The sequence below is a fragment of the Scyliorhinus torazame genome, chromosome 19, assembly GCF_047496885.1.
Source record: "Scyliorhinus torazame isolate Kashiwa2021f chromosome 19, sScyTor2.1, whole genome shotgun sequence".
Classification (NCBI taxonomy): Eukaryota; Metazoa; Chordata; class Chondrichthyes; order Carcharhiniformes; family Scyliorhinidae; genus Scyliorhinus; species Scyliorhinus torazame.
The window spans coordinates 67,838,975-67,856,593 of NC_092725.1; the positions used below are offsets into that span (position 1 = coordinate 67,838,975).

Below are 17,619 nucleotides of genomic sequence, written 5' to 3' on the forward strand. Positions count from 1 at the left end.
TCTAAGGCTGTGCCCCCGGGTCCCAGTCTCCCCTGCTAATGGAAACAACTTCCCTACATCCACCCCATCTAAGCCATTCATTATCTTGTAAATTTCTATTAGATCTCCTCTTGACCTCCTAAACTCCAATGAATATAATCCCAGGATCCTCAGACGTTCATCGTATGTTAGGCCTACCATTCCTGGGATCATCCGTGTGAATCTCCGCTGGACCCGCTCCAGTGCCAGTATGTCCTTCCTGAGGTGTGGGGCCCAAAATTGCTCACAGTATTCTAAATGGGGCCTAACTAATGCTTTATAAAGCTTCAGAAGTACATCCCTGCTTTTATATTCCAAGCCTCTTGAGATAAATGACAACATTGCATTTGCTTTCTTAATTACGGACTCAACCTGCAAGTTTACCTTTAGAGAATCCTGGACTAGGACTCCCAAGTCCCTTTGCACTTCAGCATTATGAATTTTGTTACCGTTTAGAAAATAGTCCATGCCTCTATTCTTTTTTCCAAAGTGCAAGACCTTGCACTTGCCCATGTTGAATTTCATCAGCATTGAATCTCATCAATCTGCGCCAAGCCATACATGCGCAGTTTATAATAAAGCGCACAGTAAAGGAAAATCGAATTAGGCAAGCGCAATTGATTGCTACGCTTTACGTCACGAGCGTCATGATGTCATCAGATGCAGACCATACCCACTTAAAGGGGAAATGCCCGAAAATCACGAAAAAGACTTTTAAAGGCACAAAACCACCAAATTCAACCTTAAAAGGCACAACATTGCCTGAACTTCTACCAGCAGTTGAAAATAACTTTCGCAGCAGCCTGGAACAAGAAGTTTGCGCCACCCAAAGTGAAGAGCGCAATGACAAATCCAAAACCAAAGAAGATGATTTGTTCATTGAACATGAAGAGAACGCTAACATCTCCGAATCAAAAAGAGATGATTTGTTTATCAAAAAATACTACTCAGACATGGCTGAGTTATTCGGATATGCTGATCACAGAATCAGCAACATGGTTGGAAAGCTCCACACGACTCTACTCATGGTAGATGAATCCAATACCATGATGCAATGGCAGATCGTCGATACATTGAATGACAGCAACCTGTCAAATACCCAAGAAGAACACACCGCCACACAACAAGTACTGACCGATTCCATTGAGAGAGCACAGATCGACTCCACAGAGAGAACATTGCACGACTCCACACAGAGCGCGATGAAAGACTTCACAAAGAGAGCGATGCAATCCTCCACAGAGAGCTCGTTGACAGACTCCAAAATGGAAGCAATTAAAGACTCCATAGCGAACGCCATGGATGAACAAGACCATGAAGGTCTACCCACCGTATCAGAGCAACCAGAAGCAGGCTATGAAAGTTTACCAAGCTCACATAATCAACAAGAAGACAATGTAAATCTACCCACTGTATGTGAAAACAGTGGCAATGTGATCACAATCGACATACAGGATGTACAGGATGACAGCGAGACTGGTAGATCTCAGCTCGTCTGTACAGAAGCGCTCAACAATCAGAGTAGGGTTACTCATGAGTCCAGAGAGACCACATCAATTGAAACCTCACCCACTCTAAACGACCCACAAGAAAATGAAATCTTGAAGATTTTGACTCCAGAAGAGGAGCACCAAGGAAGCAAAGAAGAGGAATCAAATCCACCACAGATGACTGATGTCCCCAAGATCAACGCAACATCAGATCATTCTCACAAATCTCAAGAAGAAACAGTCAATGAAACAGCAGATACCACAGAGGACACTGACACCAATAACTTGGCGAATGACTCTAATTATCCACACGGAGCAGTCATTGAGCGCAACAAGAACAATAAAAACCACAAGAAGCACAAGAACAACAACAAAAAACTACAAGCACAACAACAAAAAAACGACAAGAACAACAACAAAACCAACAAGCACGATAAAAACAAGAACAACAAAAACAGAAACAACAAGCACAACAAAAACAACAACGACACCAACAAGAACGACAATGAAAACAACAGACAGAAACGACAGAAACAACAACAATGAAACAACGATCTGTACAACATGATACAACTCTGCACATGAAGGACAATGCAACAGCACGCTCCAAAACAATGACAAGAATACTTAGGCATGACAACGAATCTCACAAATTCACATTTGCTCCAGAACAAACAAGCACACCAGCTTTCAAGCCAGATGACACACTAAATCGATACCACAAGCACAGAAAAAAGTCCACGTTAGTCAACATCAGTGGTTCGACCATTCGAATACCTCGTGATGACTTGTTGGTTACTTAAAACACAAGAACACTTGACGACATTCATAAAGAAGTTACAATATCAATATCACCACGTCAACAACAGAAAAAATAAACTCAACCGAACAAATTCATAAAGTTTGGACTCATAAATGGTTTTTTTAAGATTGGACTCATAAATATTAATTGGCTTTGTATAATAACCAATATCATCACCACTTGTACAGATATACAATCATAAGTAATCTAAACTTTCTTTAACACTGTACAGAAAATATGTAAAAGAAAAAAGGGGGATGTAGTGATCTGCATATCTGTGTATCTATATATATATATATATATATATACAAGGGGTCAATGTAAATGCAATGCAACTAAGCAGTCACTAGAGGGAGCACGTGAGATGTATAAATACAGACAAACAGGAAGTCAGGGACTCTTCACAGGTACGGCAGCTGGTGAGGAGGACACAGACAGGCATCTCAGATGAAACATAGTATAAGCACTGGGGAGAGAACAAACTCAAAATAAAGCATCTACTTCAACTGTAAGGCTACGAGTTTTATTCAGACACGAGGAATAACACAGCTTCAAGGCTGTTTGTCCCGCATCTATCGGCCTTCTGCTGATTTCCAGTAAATCTCACCCTTTGTCTCAAGTCAGAGTTGACATTCCTATTCAGTTGAAAATTGTCGTTCTGATTTTTTTAATTTTACACCCTTGTTCTGATTATTTTATTTGATTCTTTGTTGCTGGCGCTCATGCTTGCAGTGGAGGTGAAAAATGAGATTACTTTTATGTGTTTTGTCTATGTATATTTAGTATGGAAGCAAGAGGAGCTGAGTAACATAAACCGTACCCTTACTGGACCAGAGAGAAAAGCTGCTCTGTACACACTCCTGGAACAAGAAGCACAGCTTATTGCATCAATTTCTCGGCACAAAGTTGATGCTGCGAAGGAAACTGGACCAAAACTAATTCTGAATCTTTTGAATAAGGTCGGTATTATTTAAATATGTTAAATGACTTTGCACATCATTAGATTTTATTTGATTCTCTTTGATCAATTAAAGCAGTGAATTATTTGTCAGGAACAGGTGCAGGGAAATGAGATATTCACTGAATTGTTCCTCTGGTACCCCTTGGAACAGTATAATAGCAAAGGGCAATAAGCAAACGATCATTGCATAGTTCAGCTAGAACTTGTATTCTTTAATGCAGGATCTGTGGTCACTTACTAAAGTAAAGTAGTTCAAACATATTAATCTATGGGAAACTTACATTTTACTAATTGGCTTCCCAGTAGATCATAGTTTACAGTGCAGAAGGAGGCCATTTGGCCCATCGAGTCTGCACCGGTCCTGACAAAGAGCACCCTACTCAAGCCCACGTATCTACCCTACACCCGTAACCCAGTAACCCCAACTTAACCCTTTTGGACACTAAAGGCAATTTAGCATGGCCAATCCATCTAACCTACACATCTTTGGACTGTGGGAGGAAACCAGAGCACCTGGCGGAAACCCACGCAGACGTGGGGAGAACGTGCAGACTCTGCACAGACAGTGACCTAAGGCGGGAATCGAACCTGCGACCCTGGAGCTGTGAAGCAACTGTGCTAACCACTGTGCTACCGTGCTGCCCGACAGTGAACGTTCTGCCCTATGGAGAATTCCTTTGTGCTGCAGCGCCCTTTAAAAATGATGCCCTGATCCTCAAGTTACTAAGCTGCTGGCGGGACGGGCAAATCAGAGGCCGCCTTGATGCAGGGACCTGCACCTTGATACTATTTTTTCCAAGTCCTGCGCAAGATGACGGAGAAAGCCATTGTGAACAATGGCTTTTTCAGAGGCTCAGATGTTTTTGGGGGTGGAGAATGTCACACGTAGTGGGAGGAAACCGGAGCACCTGGAGGAAACCCACGCAGACACTGAGGGAATGTACAGACTCCGCACAGACAGTGACACAGCCGGGAATCGAACCTGGGACCTTAGAGCTGTGAAGCAACTGTGCTAACTACTATACTGCCCAAGTACAGTTTGAGTACAGTTCCTCCAAGTCTTTCTGCACCAGCAACAACTAGTAGGGTTCAATTATTACACATTACACTGAATTTTAGCCCCCATATGGGGCTGATTGCGGAGCTGGGCAAGCATGAAAATTCACATCACCGGCCATCTCACCAGTTTCCTGTCATCACCTCAACCTCAGGCCATTTTCCCAGAAACAGGATGGGGGTTCTGAGCACTGAGTGGCAAGTACGCCCAATTATGGGGAGTTAAAGGCCAATTGAAGCCCATTTCCAGAGGCTAACCGGTTCCCTGGGAGTCAGGGACCAGGCCAGCTGCCTAGAGATGGCATGCACTGGTGGCAGACCCGAGGCAGTGCTCCAGGTAGGCTATGAGGCCCTCTCCGCTATTTTGGAGGATTTCCCTTCTGCAATGGTGACCCAGCTGCTGAGGACATTTTTTTCAATTGAAGTTGGAGTGAAGGTGCCTCTCTCCCTTGAACTGCAGGCCTACGATTGGGCCTCCAGCTTTGGGAACCCATCTGCCATTCCTGATTTGAAAGCAAGCATGTCCTCTGCCCACTAATTGACCAATTCTGGAAAAATCGCTGATATGCAGCTGTTTCCCGCCCAATGAAGGGCATGGCCTCCATTTAACCTCAACAGAAATTCCAACCCAAAATCCTGCCATTGAAGTCCAAATGCTATAAGAGCACTGTGTGGTTAGAAATGTAATTTTAAAGTAGAAATCCCAAGGTATGCAAATTAGGTATACTGGATAAGTGGCACAACTCATATTACCTCAAGTTAGAAATATGGTTGAATTCTTGTAATAATATTTCTTTAATCTATTATAATTATGAAAAATAGGGCTGGATTCTCCGGTCCTCCAGCCACATGTTTCTCGGCGGCACACCATTCGCCAGCGGTGGGATTCTCTCTTACCGCCGCCTCTCAATAGGATTTCCTATTGAAGCCACCCCACGCTGCCGGGACACCCGCGGGCGGGAATGCGCTGCCAGCTGGAAAAGAGAAACCTGACGGCAGGAGAATTTTGGCCAGAGTTGGATTCACATCCCATCAGCTTTGAAATATAATGGGGTTTCAGTCTAATCAGGATGAAGTGGTGCTGACATCTGCCCTTGCAGAATCTTGCAAAAATAAACACGGCACAATTAATATGTCAGCCAATCACCATTCTAGCGTTGCGGATGTGGGAAAGTTTAGAGAAAGCGGAGATCTCCACCTTGCAGCAATTCTAGTACCCATTTCTTTTTTTTTTCAATTAAGGGGCAATTTTAGAGTGGCCAATCCACCTGCCTGCAGGGTTCTGGGGATAAGACCCATGCAAACATGGGGAGAAAGTGCAAATGCCAAACTCCAATCGAAAAACCCGGGTCCTCAGCATTGTGAGGCAGCAGTGCTAACCACTGCGTCACTGTACCACCCCCTTGCCGCAATTGTAATGTGGAAATAATAATTAATTTTCTATTACATACTATTTTATTAAGGACCTAGTCTTGTGTTACTTTCAATCTTCCTTCCTCATCAAACTTTTGTTACTTTATTTTGTTTGCTTTAGGTGAGATTTTTAAGTTATTATTGAAATAATCTATCAGCTTCAAAACATTGCTATTGTTTAATTAGAAACTTACATGAGAGAAATTATATCACATATTTATTTCTGTACAAATAAATGTACTACCCTCACTCAAAACATTAAAATAACATGATGGTATGCATCTTATTGACCACTAGGTGTCACCAAATTGACTGTTTCCAATGTTATATATATATATTTGATGATATTTTTTATAAAAAGACTTTTAATGCCAGCTGTGAATTTGTTTTAAATATATTTAAATGTTGTAGTGTGCAGACCCCATAAGGTGGAAGGCATATGACGGGAAAGTCACTGAAATGGACACACCGTTTACTATCCGGGCCAGAGAGCTACGTGATATTTACAACAGTATTAACATGAAATACCTCACCCAGGATGAGAGGCTGGATGCCCTTTTAACATTAAAACACACAGTCAAGGTATTGAAGTACTCATAAATACACGGTTATGCTGATGTCTCTCAGACATTAAACAACTGATATTGGGTGTTCTTAAAAACTAAAGGTAAACCTACAAAAGTTGTTTTCAGGATGAACAGATAGGATGAGTTTGAAATGACTTTTTAAAAAAAGGAATGGCTGGAAAATTTGAAATCTGTTCCACGCTTTTCTCTCAAAGCCAGCCAATGAGCTCCATGTTCTGAAACAATCAGCAACCCTTGGCCTTCCCACTTCCCACCGCGAATGGCCTTGCACCCCTCCATCTCCCACCAGCAGCATCCTGCAAGCTCACCTCACACCTCTCTCAGTCAGTCTTTATTTGTCCTTTGGCACTTTCTCTGGAAGATAGAGACACTTCAGAGTAGCTTTCTACTTGTGTTATTGAATAATGTCAGTAATTGTGATATAGATCCAAGTCTTTGAACTGGATGGTTGAAATTACTGTCATTTCTGAATTTCATGCTGGAAATAAGTGCAGATGTTTAAAGTGGTTTGCCTCAGACTAAGTTTGGAGCTAAATGCACTGCTTTTGTAATTCTGTGCTCCTAATTGATTTTACGCAATTCAGAAATGAGTACAAACATGAAAATCACTTGCGCATTTTTTTTCAAAGATGTGAAAGCCAGAGATATCTGCCCACGTAATTGTAGCCATGAAAAATACAGCTTTTCAACTTCTTTTTTCTGGTCAAACATTTAATGTAATTGTGCTATTTCTTGGCTGAATTGCTGTCATCTGGTAGAAATTGTTTTCTCCTATTCACTCTATTAAAACTCCTTTCTTAAATATTCTCTCTGCACAGAAGAACATAAGAAATAGGAGCAGGAGTAGAGGGAATATTTAGCCTACTCCAACATTCAATGCAATCATGGCGAATCTTCACCTTCAATTCCATTTTCTCGCCCGCTCCCCATAACCTTTGATCCCTTGAGAAACCAAAAATCATTCAGACTCAGCCTTAAATATAAAAAATTATAGGGGTAGAGAATTCCAAAGATTCACAATCTCCTCTGACTGAAGAAATTCCTCTGCATCTCAGTCCTAAATGACTGGCCCCTTATCCAGAGGCTGTGCCCTGTGTTCTAGATTCCCAATTTATCTTCCTAATTCATCTCCGTCCACCCTGTCAACCCCTTCAGAATCTTGTATGTTGTAATCGATCACCTGTTGTCCTTCTAAACGCCTGAGAATATAGGCCCAATTTATCCACAATCTCATTTTAGGACAGCCCTCTCGCCGCAGGGACTGATCAGTGCAGCTTTGCTGGATAAACTCCAATGCAAGTATACCCTTCCTTAAATACCTGAGGAAGGAGCAGTGCTCTGAAAGCTAGTAATTTGAAACAAACCTGTTGGACTTTAACCTGGTGTTGTAAGACTTCTTACTGTGCTCACCGCAGTCGAACGGCGGCATGTCCACATCATGGCTTCCTTAAATATGGAGACCTAGGGCGGGATTCTCCGACCCCCCGGCGGGCGGTGCAAATCCCGCCCTGCCGCTCTGATGCCGCCACCCTGATTCTCCGACCCGCGGAAAAGCCCGCTTACGGGAATTGCGCCGCACGCCTCGCAGAATCGTGAGAATCGGCGCGACGTGCTGGTCCCTGGGCCTGCTGCAAATCTCCAGCCCGAATGGGCCGAAGTCCCGCCGATGTGACCGCAGGTAACACTGGCGTAAAATCAAAGTAAGTTTTTAACGGCGTCAACCAGTCGTGCTGGCTGACGCCGGCGAACGAGCAGGTAGGGGTCGGCGTGGGAAGGCCGTCACAGAAGAGACGGCACGGCGGTAGCTGGGGAGGGGGGGGGTTTGTGGATGCCCCCCAGTGCCGGGGGTGCGTGGCGGTGTCGGTGCCAGGGCAATGCCAGGGAGGGGACCGGGGGTGCCAGTGAGGTGGGGGCCGGGGTTGCTGGGGAGGGGACCGGAGGTGTCGGTGAGGTGGGGCCTGGGGGTGCCGGTGAGGTGGGGACCGGGGGTGCCGGGGAGGGGTGCCGGTGAGTTGGGGACCGTGGATGCCGGTGAGGTGGGGACCGGGGGTGCCGGGGAGGGGAGTGGGGGGGGGGGTGGCTGGCAGCAGTAGCGACCATGCATGCCATGGCACCTGGTTGCGGATGGAGGTATGTACAATGATGAAATGTCGTCTACTCCCACCCCCTGCAGACCGTTATGTTTGGGTATCACCCAGCGATGTTGGTCGCCATGGCGGGGGCCGCTGTCCTGCATTTAGCCCTATGGGACCTGGAGCAGGGACGTGCCAGGGAGGCGGCGGAGGCTACCGCAGAGGATTGTGCCGCAGAAGGGCAGTTGGCAGCCGCCCAGGCTGGAGGGCCATCTGCCATACAGACGATGAGGAGGAGGAGGTGGAGGTGGTGCCACAGCGACGGAGGCGCCTGATGAAGCCCCGTGTGTACCGGCGTCGCACGTCGTAACAGGAGCTCACGGACTAGGCATGCAGGAGGAGACTCAGAATGAGGCTGGAAACTGTCACCCATATCTGCCACCTATTGGCACACCTGGCACTGCGTGGAACTGGGGGTGGACACCCTCTCTCGGTGGCCATCAAGGTGACGGTGGCCCTGACCTTTTATGCCACGAGGTCGTTCCAGTCGCCGAGTGGGGATCTGACCAGCATCTCCTGGGCGACGGTGCACCTGTGCAGTGACGAACGCCCTGTATGACATCGCGGACCGCTACATTCAGTTCACTGTGGACCGCGTCCACCAGGATGCCCGGGCAGCGGGATTCGCTGCCATGGCCAGGATACCCATGTTACCCATGAGGCGAGGCCATATTGGATTTGGTACTGGGTAATGAACCAGGACAGGTATTAGATTTGGAGGTAGGTGAGCACTTTGGTGATAGTGACCACAATTCGGTTACATTTACTTTAGCGATGGAAAGGGATAGGCACATATCGCAGGGTAAGGGTTATATCTGGGGGAAAGGCAATTATGATGCGGTGAGGCAAGACTTAGGATGCATCAGATGGACAGGAAAGCTGCAGGGGATGGGCACAATGGAAATGTGGAATTTGTTCAAGGAACAGCTACTGCGTGTCCCACGGTCCCTGCCAGGCAGGGAGGAAGTGGTCGAGCGAGAGAACCGTGTTTAATAGAGCAGTCGAAACACTTGTCAAGAGGAAGAAGGAGGCTTATGTAAAGATGAGACATAAAGGTTCAGTTCGGGCGCTCGAGAGTTCTAAGTTAGCTAGGAAGGACCTAAAGAGAGAGCTAAGAAGAGCCAGGAGGGGACATGGGAAGTTTTTGGCAGGTAGGATCAAGGATAACCCTAAAGCTTTCTATAGATATGTCAGGAATAAAAAAATGACTAGGGTAGAGTAGGGCCAGTCAAGGACAGTATTGGGAAGTTGTGCGTGGAGCCGAGGAGATAGGAGAGGTGCTAAATGAATATTTTTCGTCAGTATTCACACAGGAAAAAGACAATATTGTTGAGAGAATACTGAGATTCAGGCTACTAGTCTAGAAGGGCTTGAGGTTCATAAGGAGGAGGTGTTAGCAATTCTGGAAAGTGTGAAAATAGATAAGTCCCCTGGGCCGGATGGGATTTATCCTAGGAGTCTCTGGGAAGCTAGGGAGGAGATTGCTGAGCCTTTGGCTTTGATCTTTAAGTCATCTTTGTCTACAGGAATATTGCCAGAAGACTGGAGGATAGCAAATGTTGTCCCCTTGTTCAAGAAGAGGAGTAGAGACAACCCTGTTAACTATAGACCAGTGAGCCTTCTGTTGTGGGCAAAGTCTTGGAAAGGTTTATAAGAGATAGGATGTATAATCATCTGGAAAGGAATAATTTGGTTAGAGATAGTCAACACGGTTTTGTGAAGGGTAGGTCGTGCCTCACAAACCTTATTGAGTTCTTTGAGAAGGTGACCAAACAGGTGGATGAGGGTAAAGCGTTTGATAAGGTTCCCCACGGTAGGCTACTGCAGAAAATATGGAGGCATGGGATTCAGGGTAATTTAGCAGTTTGGATCAGAAATTGGCTAGCTGGAAGAAGACAAAGGGTGGTGGTTGATGGGAAATGTTCAGATTGGAGTCCAGTTACTCATGGTGTACCACAAGGATCTGTTTTGGGGCCACTGCTGTTTGTCATTTTTATAAATGACCTGGAGGAGGGCGTAGAAGGATGGGTGAGTACATTTGCAGATGACACTAAAGTCGGTGGAGTTTTGGACAGTGCGGAAGGATGTTACAAGTTACAGAGGGACATAGATAAGCTGCAGCGCTGGGCTGAGAGGTGGCAAATGGAGTTTATTGCAGAAAAGTGTGAGGTGATTCATTTTGGAAGGAATAACAGGAAGACAGAGTACTGGGCTAATGGTAAGATCCTTGGTAGTGTGGATGAGCAGAGAGATCTCAGTGTCCATGTACATAGATCCCTGAAAGTTGCCACCCAGGTTGAGAGGGTTGTTAAGAAGGCGTACGGTATGTTAGCTTTTATTGGTAGAGGGATTGAGTTTCGGAGCCATGAGGTCATGTTGCTGTACAAAACTCTGGTGCGGCCGCATTTGGAGTATTGCGTGCAATTCTGGTCGCCTTATTATAGGAAGGATGTGGAAGCATTGGAAAGGGTGCAGAGGAGATTTACCAGAATGTTGCCTGGTATGGAGGGAAGATCTTATGAGGGAAGGCTGAGGGATTTGAGGCTGTTTTCGTTAGAGAGAAGGTTAAGAAGTGACTTAATTGAGGCATACAAGATGATCAGAGGATTAGATAGGGTGGACAGTGAGAGCCTTTTTCCTCGGATGGTGATGTCTAGCACGAGGGGACATAGCTTTAAGTTGAGGGGAGATAGATATAGGACAGATGTCAGAGGTAGGTTCTTTACTCAAGAGAGTAGTAAGGGCGTGGAATGCCCTGCCTGCAACAGTAGTGGACTCCCCAACACTAACGGCATTCAAATGGTCATTGGATAGACATATGGACGATAAGGGAATAGTGTAGATGGGCCTTAGAGTGGTTTCACAGGTCGGCGCAACATCGAGGGCCGAAGGGCCTGTACTGCGCTGTAATGTTCTATGTTCTATTAGTAAATGGATTTGAATTTTGAGGATGATGACAACCCGCTCTGCAATGAGCTCTGGGCTCTACATCGTTAGACAATGTCTGACTCATGGCCACCCTTTTCCTGGGTGGTCCCTGCATGCGGCCTGGACACTACAGCGCATGGACCCGTCATCTGCCCAGGGGCGGGATGGCGAAGGTGACCCGGGGCGTTGCAGTCACACTCCACATCACACTCACCTGAGCTCGACCTCCTATGACCCCTCACACACACTGGCGCTCACCTCCCACCCAACTCCCGCACGCATCGGACAGAGCACAGAGGCAGCTTCTGTAGGTGTGAAAGTTATTTTAATTACAAACGGTTCATGCACGTGCCCTAGCACCTATAACTAGTCTGTGCCCTGCACCCGTGCCAACTTATTCCGTGTCTAATTTTCTGGCCTTACGGGCCCTATGACGACGTCTAGGTGCTTCCCCAGACGGTACAGCAGAATTGGAGGCGAAGTCCTGTGATTCCTGCCCTGTGACTAGGGTCCACATTGGCGTGCGTTTCCTGGGGCGGCCAGGCTTGGAAGGGCCAGGCTACGCCTCAGGCGACCGAGCTGCCAGCCTGTTCTGCCCGTTGCCCACCAGATGCACCTGGGACAGAATGGGGGGAGTCCGAGGTGTCGCGGTCTTCCGGGACCTCCCATGCGGGGGAACCCGGAACGGGGCCCAGCACCTCCGCCCCCCCTTGGGTCCCGATGGCCCCCGGGGCTCTCCATGGGTTGAGGATGCGAACGGATTCAGCACCCGGGGCACGCCTGGCGCTGCCAGTCTTGGAGATCCGCCCTGGTATCAACAATGGTCTGCAAGTTTGCAGCCATGGAGCACAGGGAGTTGGCCATCCCTGCCTGTGCCTGGGCAACGCCGGCCAGCACCTGGGCAATGACGCCGATACCCTCAGCGATGGCCTGCTGAGACTGGGCCATGGCCTGCTGAGACTGGGCCACGGTGTTGAGCGCCGCTGCGATCTGCAGCTGGCTCTGGCTCATGACTTCCTGTGAGAGGGCAGCCATGTCCTGGGCCACGGACGCTGCCTGCACGGAAAGCCCCAGGCCGTGCATACTGTTACCCATGTCTGACATCGTTGCCCCCATTGCCTCCACTGCGGACGCCACCTATGCGGTTTCGGCCTGGGTGGCACGCATGACCGGCACTCATCCCTACTCCTGCACGCGGGTGGACTCCTCCATCTGCATCTGCAGCTGCTGCAAGCCGGCCGTCACCACCTCCACTTATCCCAGGGTACCTGACTGCTTCGGGTCTATGAGTGGGTGTAAGAACTCGAGGAACCCTGTACCCATCTAGGTGGCAGCTGGTTGCTGGGGCTGGTCTGCCCATCGACCGTCCGGCCCCTCGGCTACTCCTACCTCCACCTGCTGTGCCATTACGGCTGTGTGGTGCGCACCAGTTAGTGTACCAGAAGCCTCATCGCTAAAGTGCCCAACCGAGGTGAGTGTCTCTGCGATGGTGGAGGGTGTAGGAGATAGTAGTGGCATTCCGTAGATGTCCTCATCGGACCCAAAGTCCCGGGTCCCCTGGGGTGGTGTGTCGTGTCCATCCGTCTGTCTTTGGGTCTCCTGGGTGGATGTGTCCGGTGTCTCAGTGTCCTGGGTGGATGAGTCGTGTGTCTCAGTGTCCTGGGTGGATGTGTCTCAGTGTCCTGGGTGGATGTGTCCTGTGTCTCGGTGTCCTGGGTGGATGTGTCCTGTGACTCGACGTCCTGGGTGATGTGTCCTGTGTCTCAGTGTCCTGGGTGGATGTGTCCTGTGTCTCGGTGTCCAGGGTGGATGTGTCGTGTGTTTCGATGTCCTGGACGGATGTGTCGTGTGCCTCGGTGTCCTGGGTGGATGTGTCGTGTGACTCGGTGTCCTGGGTGGATGTGTCGTGTGACTCGGTGTCCTGGGTGATGTGTCCTGTGTCTCGGTGTCCTGGGTGATGTGTCCTGTGTCTCGGTGTCCTGGGTGGATGTGTCGTGTGTCTCGGTGTCCTGGGTGATGTGTCGTGTGACTCGGTGTCCTGGGTGGATGTGTCCTCTGTCTCAGTGTCCTGGGTAGATGTGTAGTGAGTCTCGGTGTCTTGGGTGATGTGTTGTGTGACTCGGTGTCCTGGATGGATGTGGCCTGTGTCTCAGTGTCCTGGGTGATGTGTCCTGTGTCTCAGTGTCCTGGGTGGATGTGTCCTGTGTCTCGATGTCCTGGGCAGATGTGTCTCAGTTTCCTGGGTGATGTGTCTGTGTCTCAGTGTCCTGGGTGATGTGTCCTGTGTCTCAGTGTCCTGGGTGGATGTGTCCTGTGTCTCAGTGTCCTGGGTGGATGTGTCCTGTGTCTCAGTGTCCTGGGTGATGTGTCCTGTGTCTCAGTGTCCTGGGTGGATGTGTCCTGTGTCTCGATGTCCTGGGCAGATGTGTCTCAGTGTCCTGGGTGATGTGTCCTGTGTCTCAGTGTCCTGGGTGGATGTGTCCTATGTCTCAGTGTCCTGGGTGGATATGTCCTGTGTCTCGGTGTCCTGGGTGGATGTGTCGTGTGACTCGGTGTCCTGGATGATGTGTCGTGTGACTCGGTGTCCTGGGTGGATGTGTCCTGTGTCTCAGTGTCCTGGGTGGATGTGTCCTGTGTCTCGGTGTCCTGGGTGGATGTGTCCTGTGTCTCGGTGTCCTGGGTGGATGTGTAGTGAGTCTCGGTGTCCTGGGTGATGTGTTGTGTGACTCGGTGTCCTGGGTGGATGTGTCCTGTGTCTCGGTGCCCTGGGTGGATGTGTCCTGTGTCTCGGTGTCCTGGATGGATGTGTCCTCTGTCTCAGTGTCCTGGGTGGATGTGTAGTGAGTCTCGGTGCCTGGGTGGATGTGTCCTGTGTCTCGGTGTCCTGGATGGATGTGTCGTGTGTCTCGGTGTCCTGGGTGGATGTGTCGTGTGTCTCGATGTCCTGGACGGATGTGTCCTGTGTCTCGGTGCCCTGGGTGGATGTGTCCTGTGTCTCGGTGTCCTGGATGGATGTGTCCTCTGTCTCAGTGTCCTGGGTGGATGTGTCCTCTGTCTCAGTGTCCTGGGTGGATGTGTAGTGAGTCTCGGTGCCCTGGGTGGATGTGTCCTGTGTCTCGGTGTCCTGGATGGATGTGTCATGTGTCTCGGTGTCCTGGGTGGATGTGTCGTGTGTCTCGATGTCCTGGACGGATGTGTCGTGTGACTCGGTGTCCTGGATGGATGTGGCCTGTGTCTCGGTGTCCTGGGTGATGTGTCATGTGTCTCAGTGTCCTGTCTGGATGTGTCCTGTGTCTCGGTGTCCTGGGTGATGTGTCATGTGTCTCGGTGTCCAGGGTGGATATGTCGTGTGTCTCGATGTCCTGGACGGATGTGTCGTGTGTCTCGGTGTCCTGGGTGGATGTGTCGTGTGTCTCGATGTCCTGGACGGATGTGTCGTGTGTCTCGGTGTCCTGGGTGGATGTGTCGTGTGTCTCGGTGTCCTGGGTGGATGTGTCGTGTGCCTCGATATCCTGGACGGATGTGTCGTGTGTCTCGGTGTCCTGGGTGGATGTGTCCTCTGTCTCAGTGTCCTGGGTGGATGTGTCGTGTGTCTCGATGTCCTGGACGGATGTGTCGTGTGTCTCGGTGTCCTGGGTGGATGTGTCGTGTGTCTCGGTGTCCTGGGTGGATGTGTCGTGTGCCTCGGTGTCCTGGGTCGACTGGGACGGGGGCCTGTTTGTGGGGCTGCTCTCCCCGTCGCTGGATGTGGCCCTACGGCATCGCCGCACTGGCATGAGATGGGGGCGGCGTACGCCTGATGGTCCAGGTCTATCCCTGTCTAGTGGGCGCCCCGGCACTGGATGTCGGCAAGGTACACCTGTGGAACAGGTCTGTCCCTGGCGTGTTGGACCCTGGCACGTCCTGAGGGCGATCGGCACCCGCAGGAATGGGTGGTCCTGCAATACACAATATAGCATCCATGGTTAGACACGTGGGGAGGTTTGGGGGGGGGTGGGGAAGGGGAATGGGAGAAGGGGGGTGGGTTAGGAGATGGGGAAGAGTGGGAAGGGGAGATGGGGGAAGGGGGAGATATGGGGTTGGGGTCAGGGGAGATGGGGAAGGGGGGTTGGGGAAGGGGGAGATGGGAAGGGGAGGGATGGGGAAGAGGGGTAATGGGAATGGGGGAAGGGGGGTTGGGGGATCAGTAGAGGGGCAGGCAGCGGGAGTCTCACTTGGCGGTGCGTCCCGATCTCTACATCCGCGACCTCCCGGTCCTCGGGTCCGCCTGCAAGGTCCAGGGTCCTCTCTTCATGAACAGTGAGGGGGCGCAATCCTGTCATGCTCCCGGTTGTTATGGGCACGCTTTCCCTGGGAGCGGGGGCGGGGAGGGGGGAACAGAGATAAAGGTCAACAATGTTAGGCGGACATACTTGCAAGTTGTGTGTATGTTGGCAGAGGTTCACAGCCCATCCTGCCAATGCAGCCTGCATGGGTGGGTGCAGCCATGTGGGTCTCAGCCAGGCATGGTCCGCCCATCCTGAGGGTGGGGGCCATGCCACACGTGTGAGGGGTTGGTGCAATGGGCACAGTGGGGGGCACTCACCCTGGCTGCCCTGACTAGGTCACTGACCTTTTTGTGGCACTGGCTGGCTGTTGCAGCCACGGCGCTGACGGCCTCTGCCACCTCCCTCCACAGGTGCCAGCTGGTGTTTGGTGCGACCCTGCAGCCATGCCCCGGATACAAGACCTCCCTCCTCTGCTCCACTGCATCCAGGAGCGCCTCGATGTCCCGCTCCTGGAACCTCTGCGCGGCGGGCGGCCATCTTCCAATGTTGCTGGGGGTCTCTCCGCCAGTGGCGTCTTTTGAGGAGCGACGCCGCGTGGCATCAATGACGGCATGCACGTCTCTGACGCTGTTCCGGGTCGCGCTGCAGCACTTGGCGTCACACCGTTGCTAGCCCCTTCCGGCATGGAGAATTTCAGAACTTGCGGTTGGCCCAAAGACGGAGTGGCTCGCGCCGCTTTTGATGCTGGCGTTGGGTCGTTGCCGCGATCGTAGAGAATCTCGGCCCTAAACTACATACAATATTCTTTTTTAAAATAAATTTTGAGTAACCAATTCATTTTTTCCAATTAGGGGGCAATTTAGCGTTGCCAATCTTTTGGGTTGTGGGGGCGAAACCCACGCAAACACGGGGAAAATGTGCAAACTCCACACGGACAGTGACCTAGAGCCGGGATCAAACCTGGGACCTCGGCGCTGTGAGGCAGCAGTGCTAACCACTGCACCACCGTGCTGCCCTAACATACAGTATTCTAGGAGTTATCTGACCAAAGCCCTGTACAATTGTAGAAAGGCATCATTACTCTTGTACTCTAATTCCCTTGCAATGAAGTGCAACATGCCATCTATCTTTCTAATTGCTTCTTGTATATTCATTGTAACTTTCTGTTCCCTGCATAAGTACACCCAAGCAGTGCTCCCTCAAATTTTTTTCCATCCATGTGCGGAATGAATTTTATTATGTGCACCACTATCAAGCTATTGTGCAGATGTGCGCCTCCAGCTGAAATTAGATAAACTATATATCGTATATTTTTGAATAGTTACCATTGGTATGAAAAAAGTAGAAAAAATATTAAAACAAGCGATAATTAACAAGTCGTAAAGCTATCAAATAAAAAGAAAATTAACACTGCTAAACGTTAATGTGCAGAGTGGGAATCTGCAACTTGTGCGATAAAGTCACTCACAGTGGAAAAGGGAGCAATAAATTGTTGTTGATCAGTGTGTGTGGGTGACAGGGCACCGAAGCGACTAGCTGCCAAGGTCATGGTGGGGGAAGCTATTCAATGCTTATTTCTCACTCAAATCATTTTAAAGAGTGAGTGTTCTTTGGTATCTTCTCTGGGGGCAGGAGCTGGTTTGCTGTTTCGGGTGAAAACTACCCACTTTAGGTATTTGGGGGTGCAGGTGGCTCGAGACTGGGCCATGCTCTGTAAACTGAATTTCACGAACCTGGTGGGTAGGGTCAAGGCGGATTTGCTGAGATGGGACAGCCTTCCCCTATCATTGGCAGGCCGGGTGCTGGTGATAAAGGTGAATTTCTTGCCACGGTTTTTATTTTTATTCCAGTGCCTACTGGTCTTTTTGCTGGAAACATTTTTTTGGGGGGGTGGAACGGTTGATTTTGTCATTTACCTGTCTGGGCTGATAAGTTAGCAAGGATTTGGAAGATGGTGCTTCAGA

The 17,619-nt window shown here is 49.5% G+C and overlaps 1 protein-coding gene across 5 annotated transcripts in view; it reads left to right on the plus strand.

Annotated features, from left to right (window-relative positions):
* Positions 1 to 17,619, plus strand: part of iqub (IQ motif and ubiquitin domain containing) — a 101,163-nt gene that overhangs the window by 69,616 nt on the left and 13,928 nt on the right. For 4 of the 5 annotated variants that reach the window (XM_072484467.1, XM_072484469.1, XM_072484471.1 and 1 more), the window contains 2 exons: positions 3,094 to 3,269; positions 6,152 to 6,322. In XM_072484467.1, coding sequence (XP_072340568.1) covers positions 3,094 to 3,269; positions 6,152 to 6,322 — 347 coding nt within the window. The remainder of the gene's footprint in view (positions 1 to 3,093; positions 3,270 to 6,151; positions 6,323 to 17,619) is intronic. The other variant, XM_072484472.1, reaches the window with a different exon arrangement.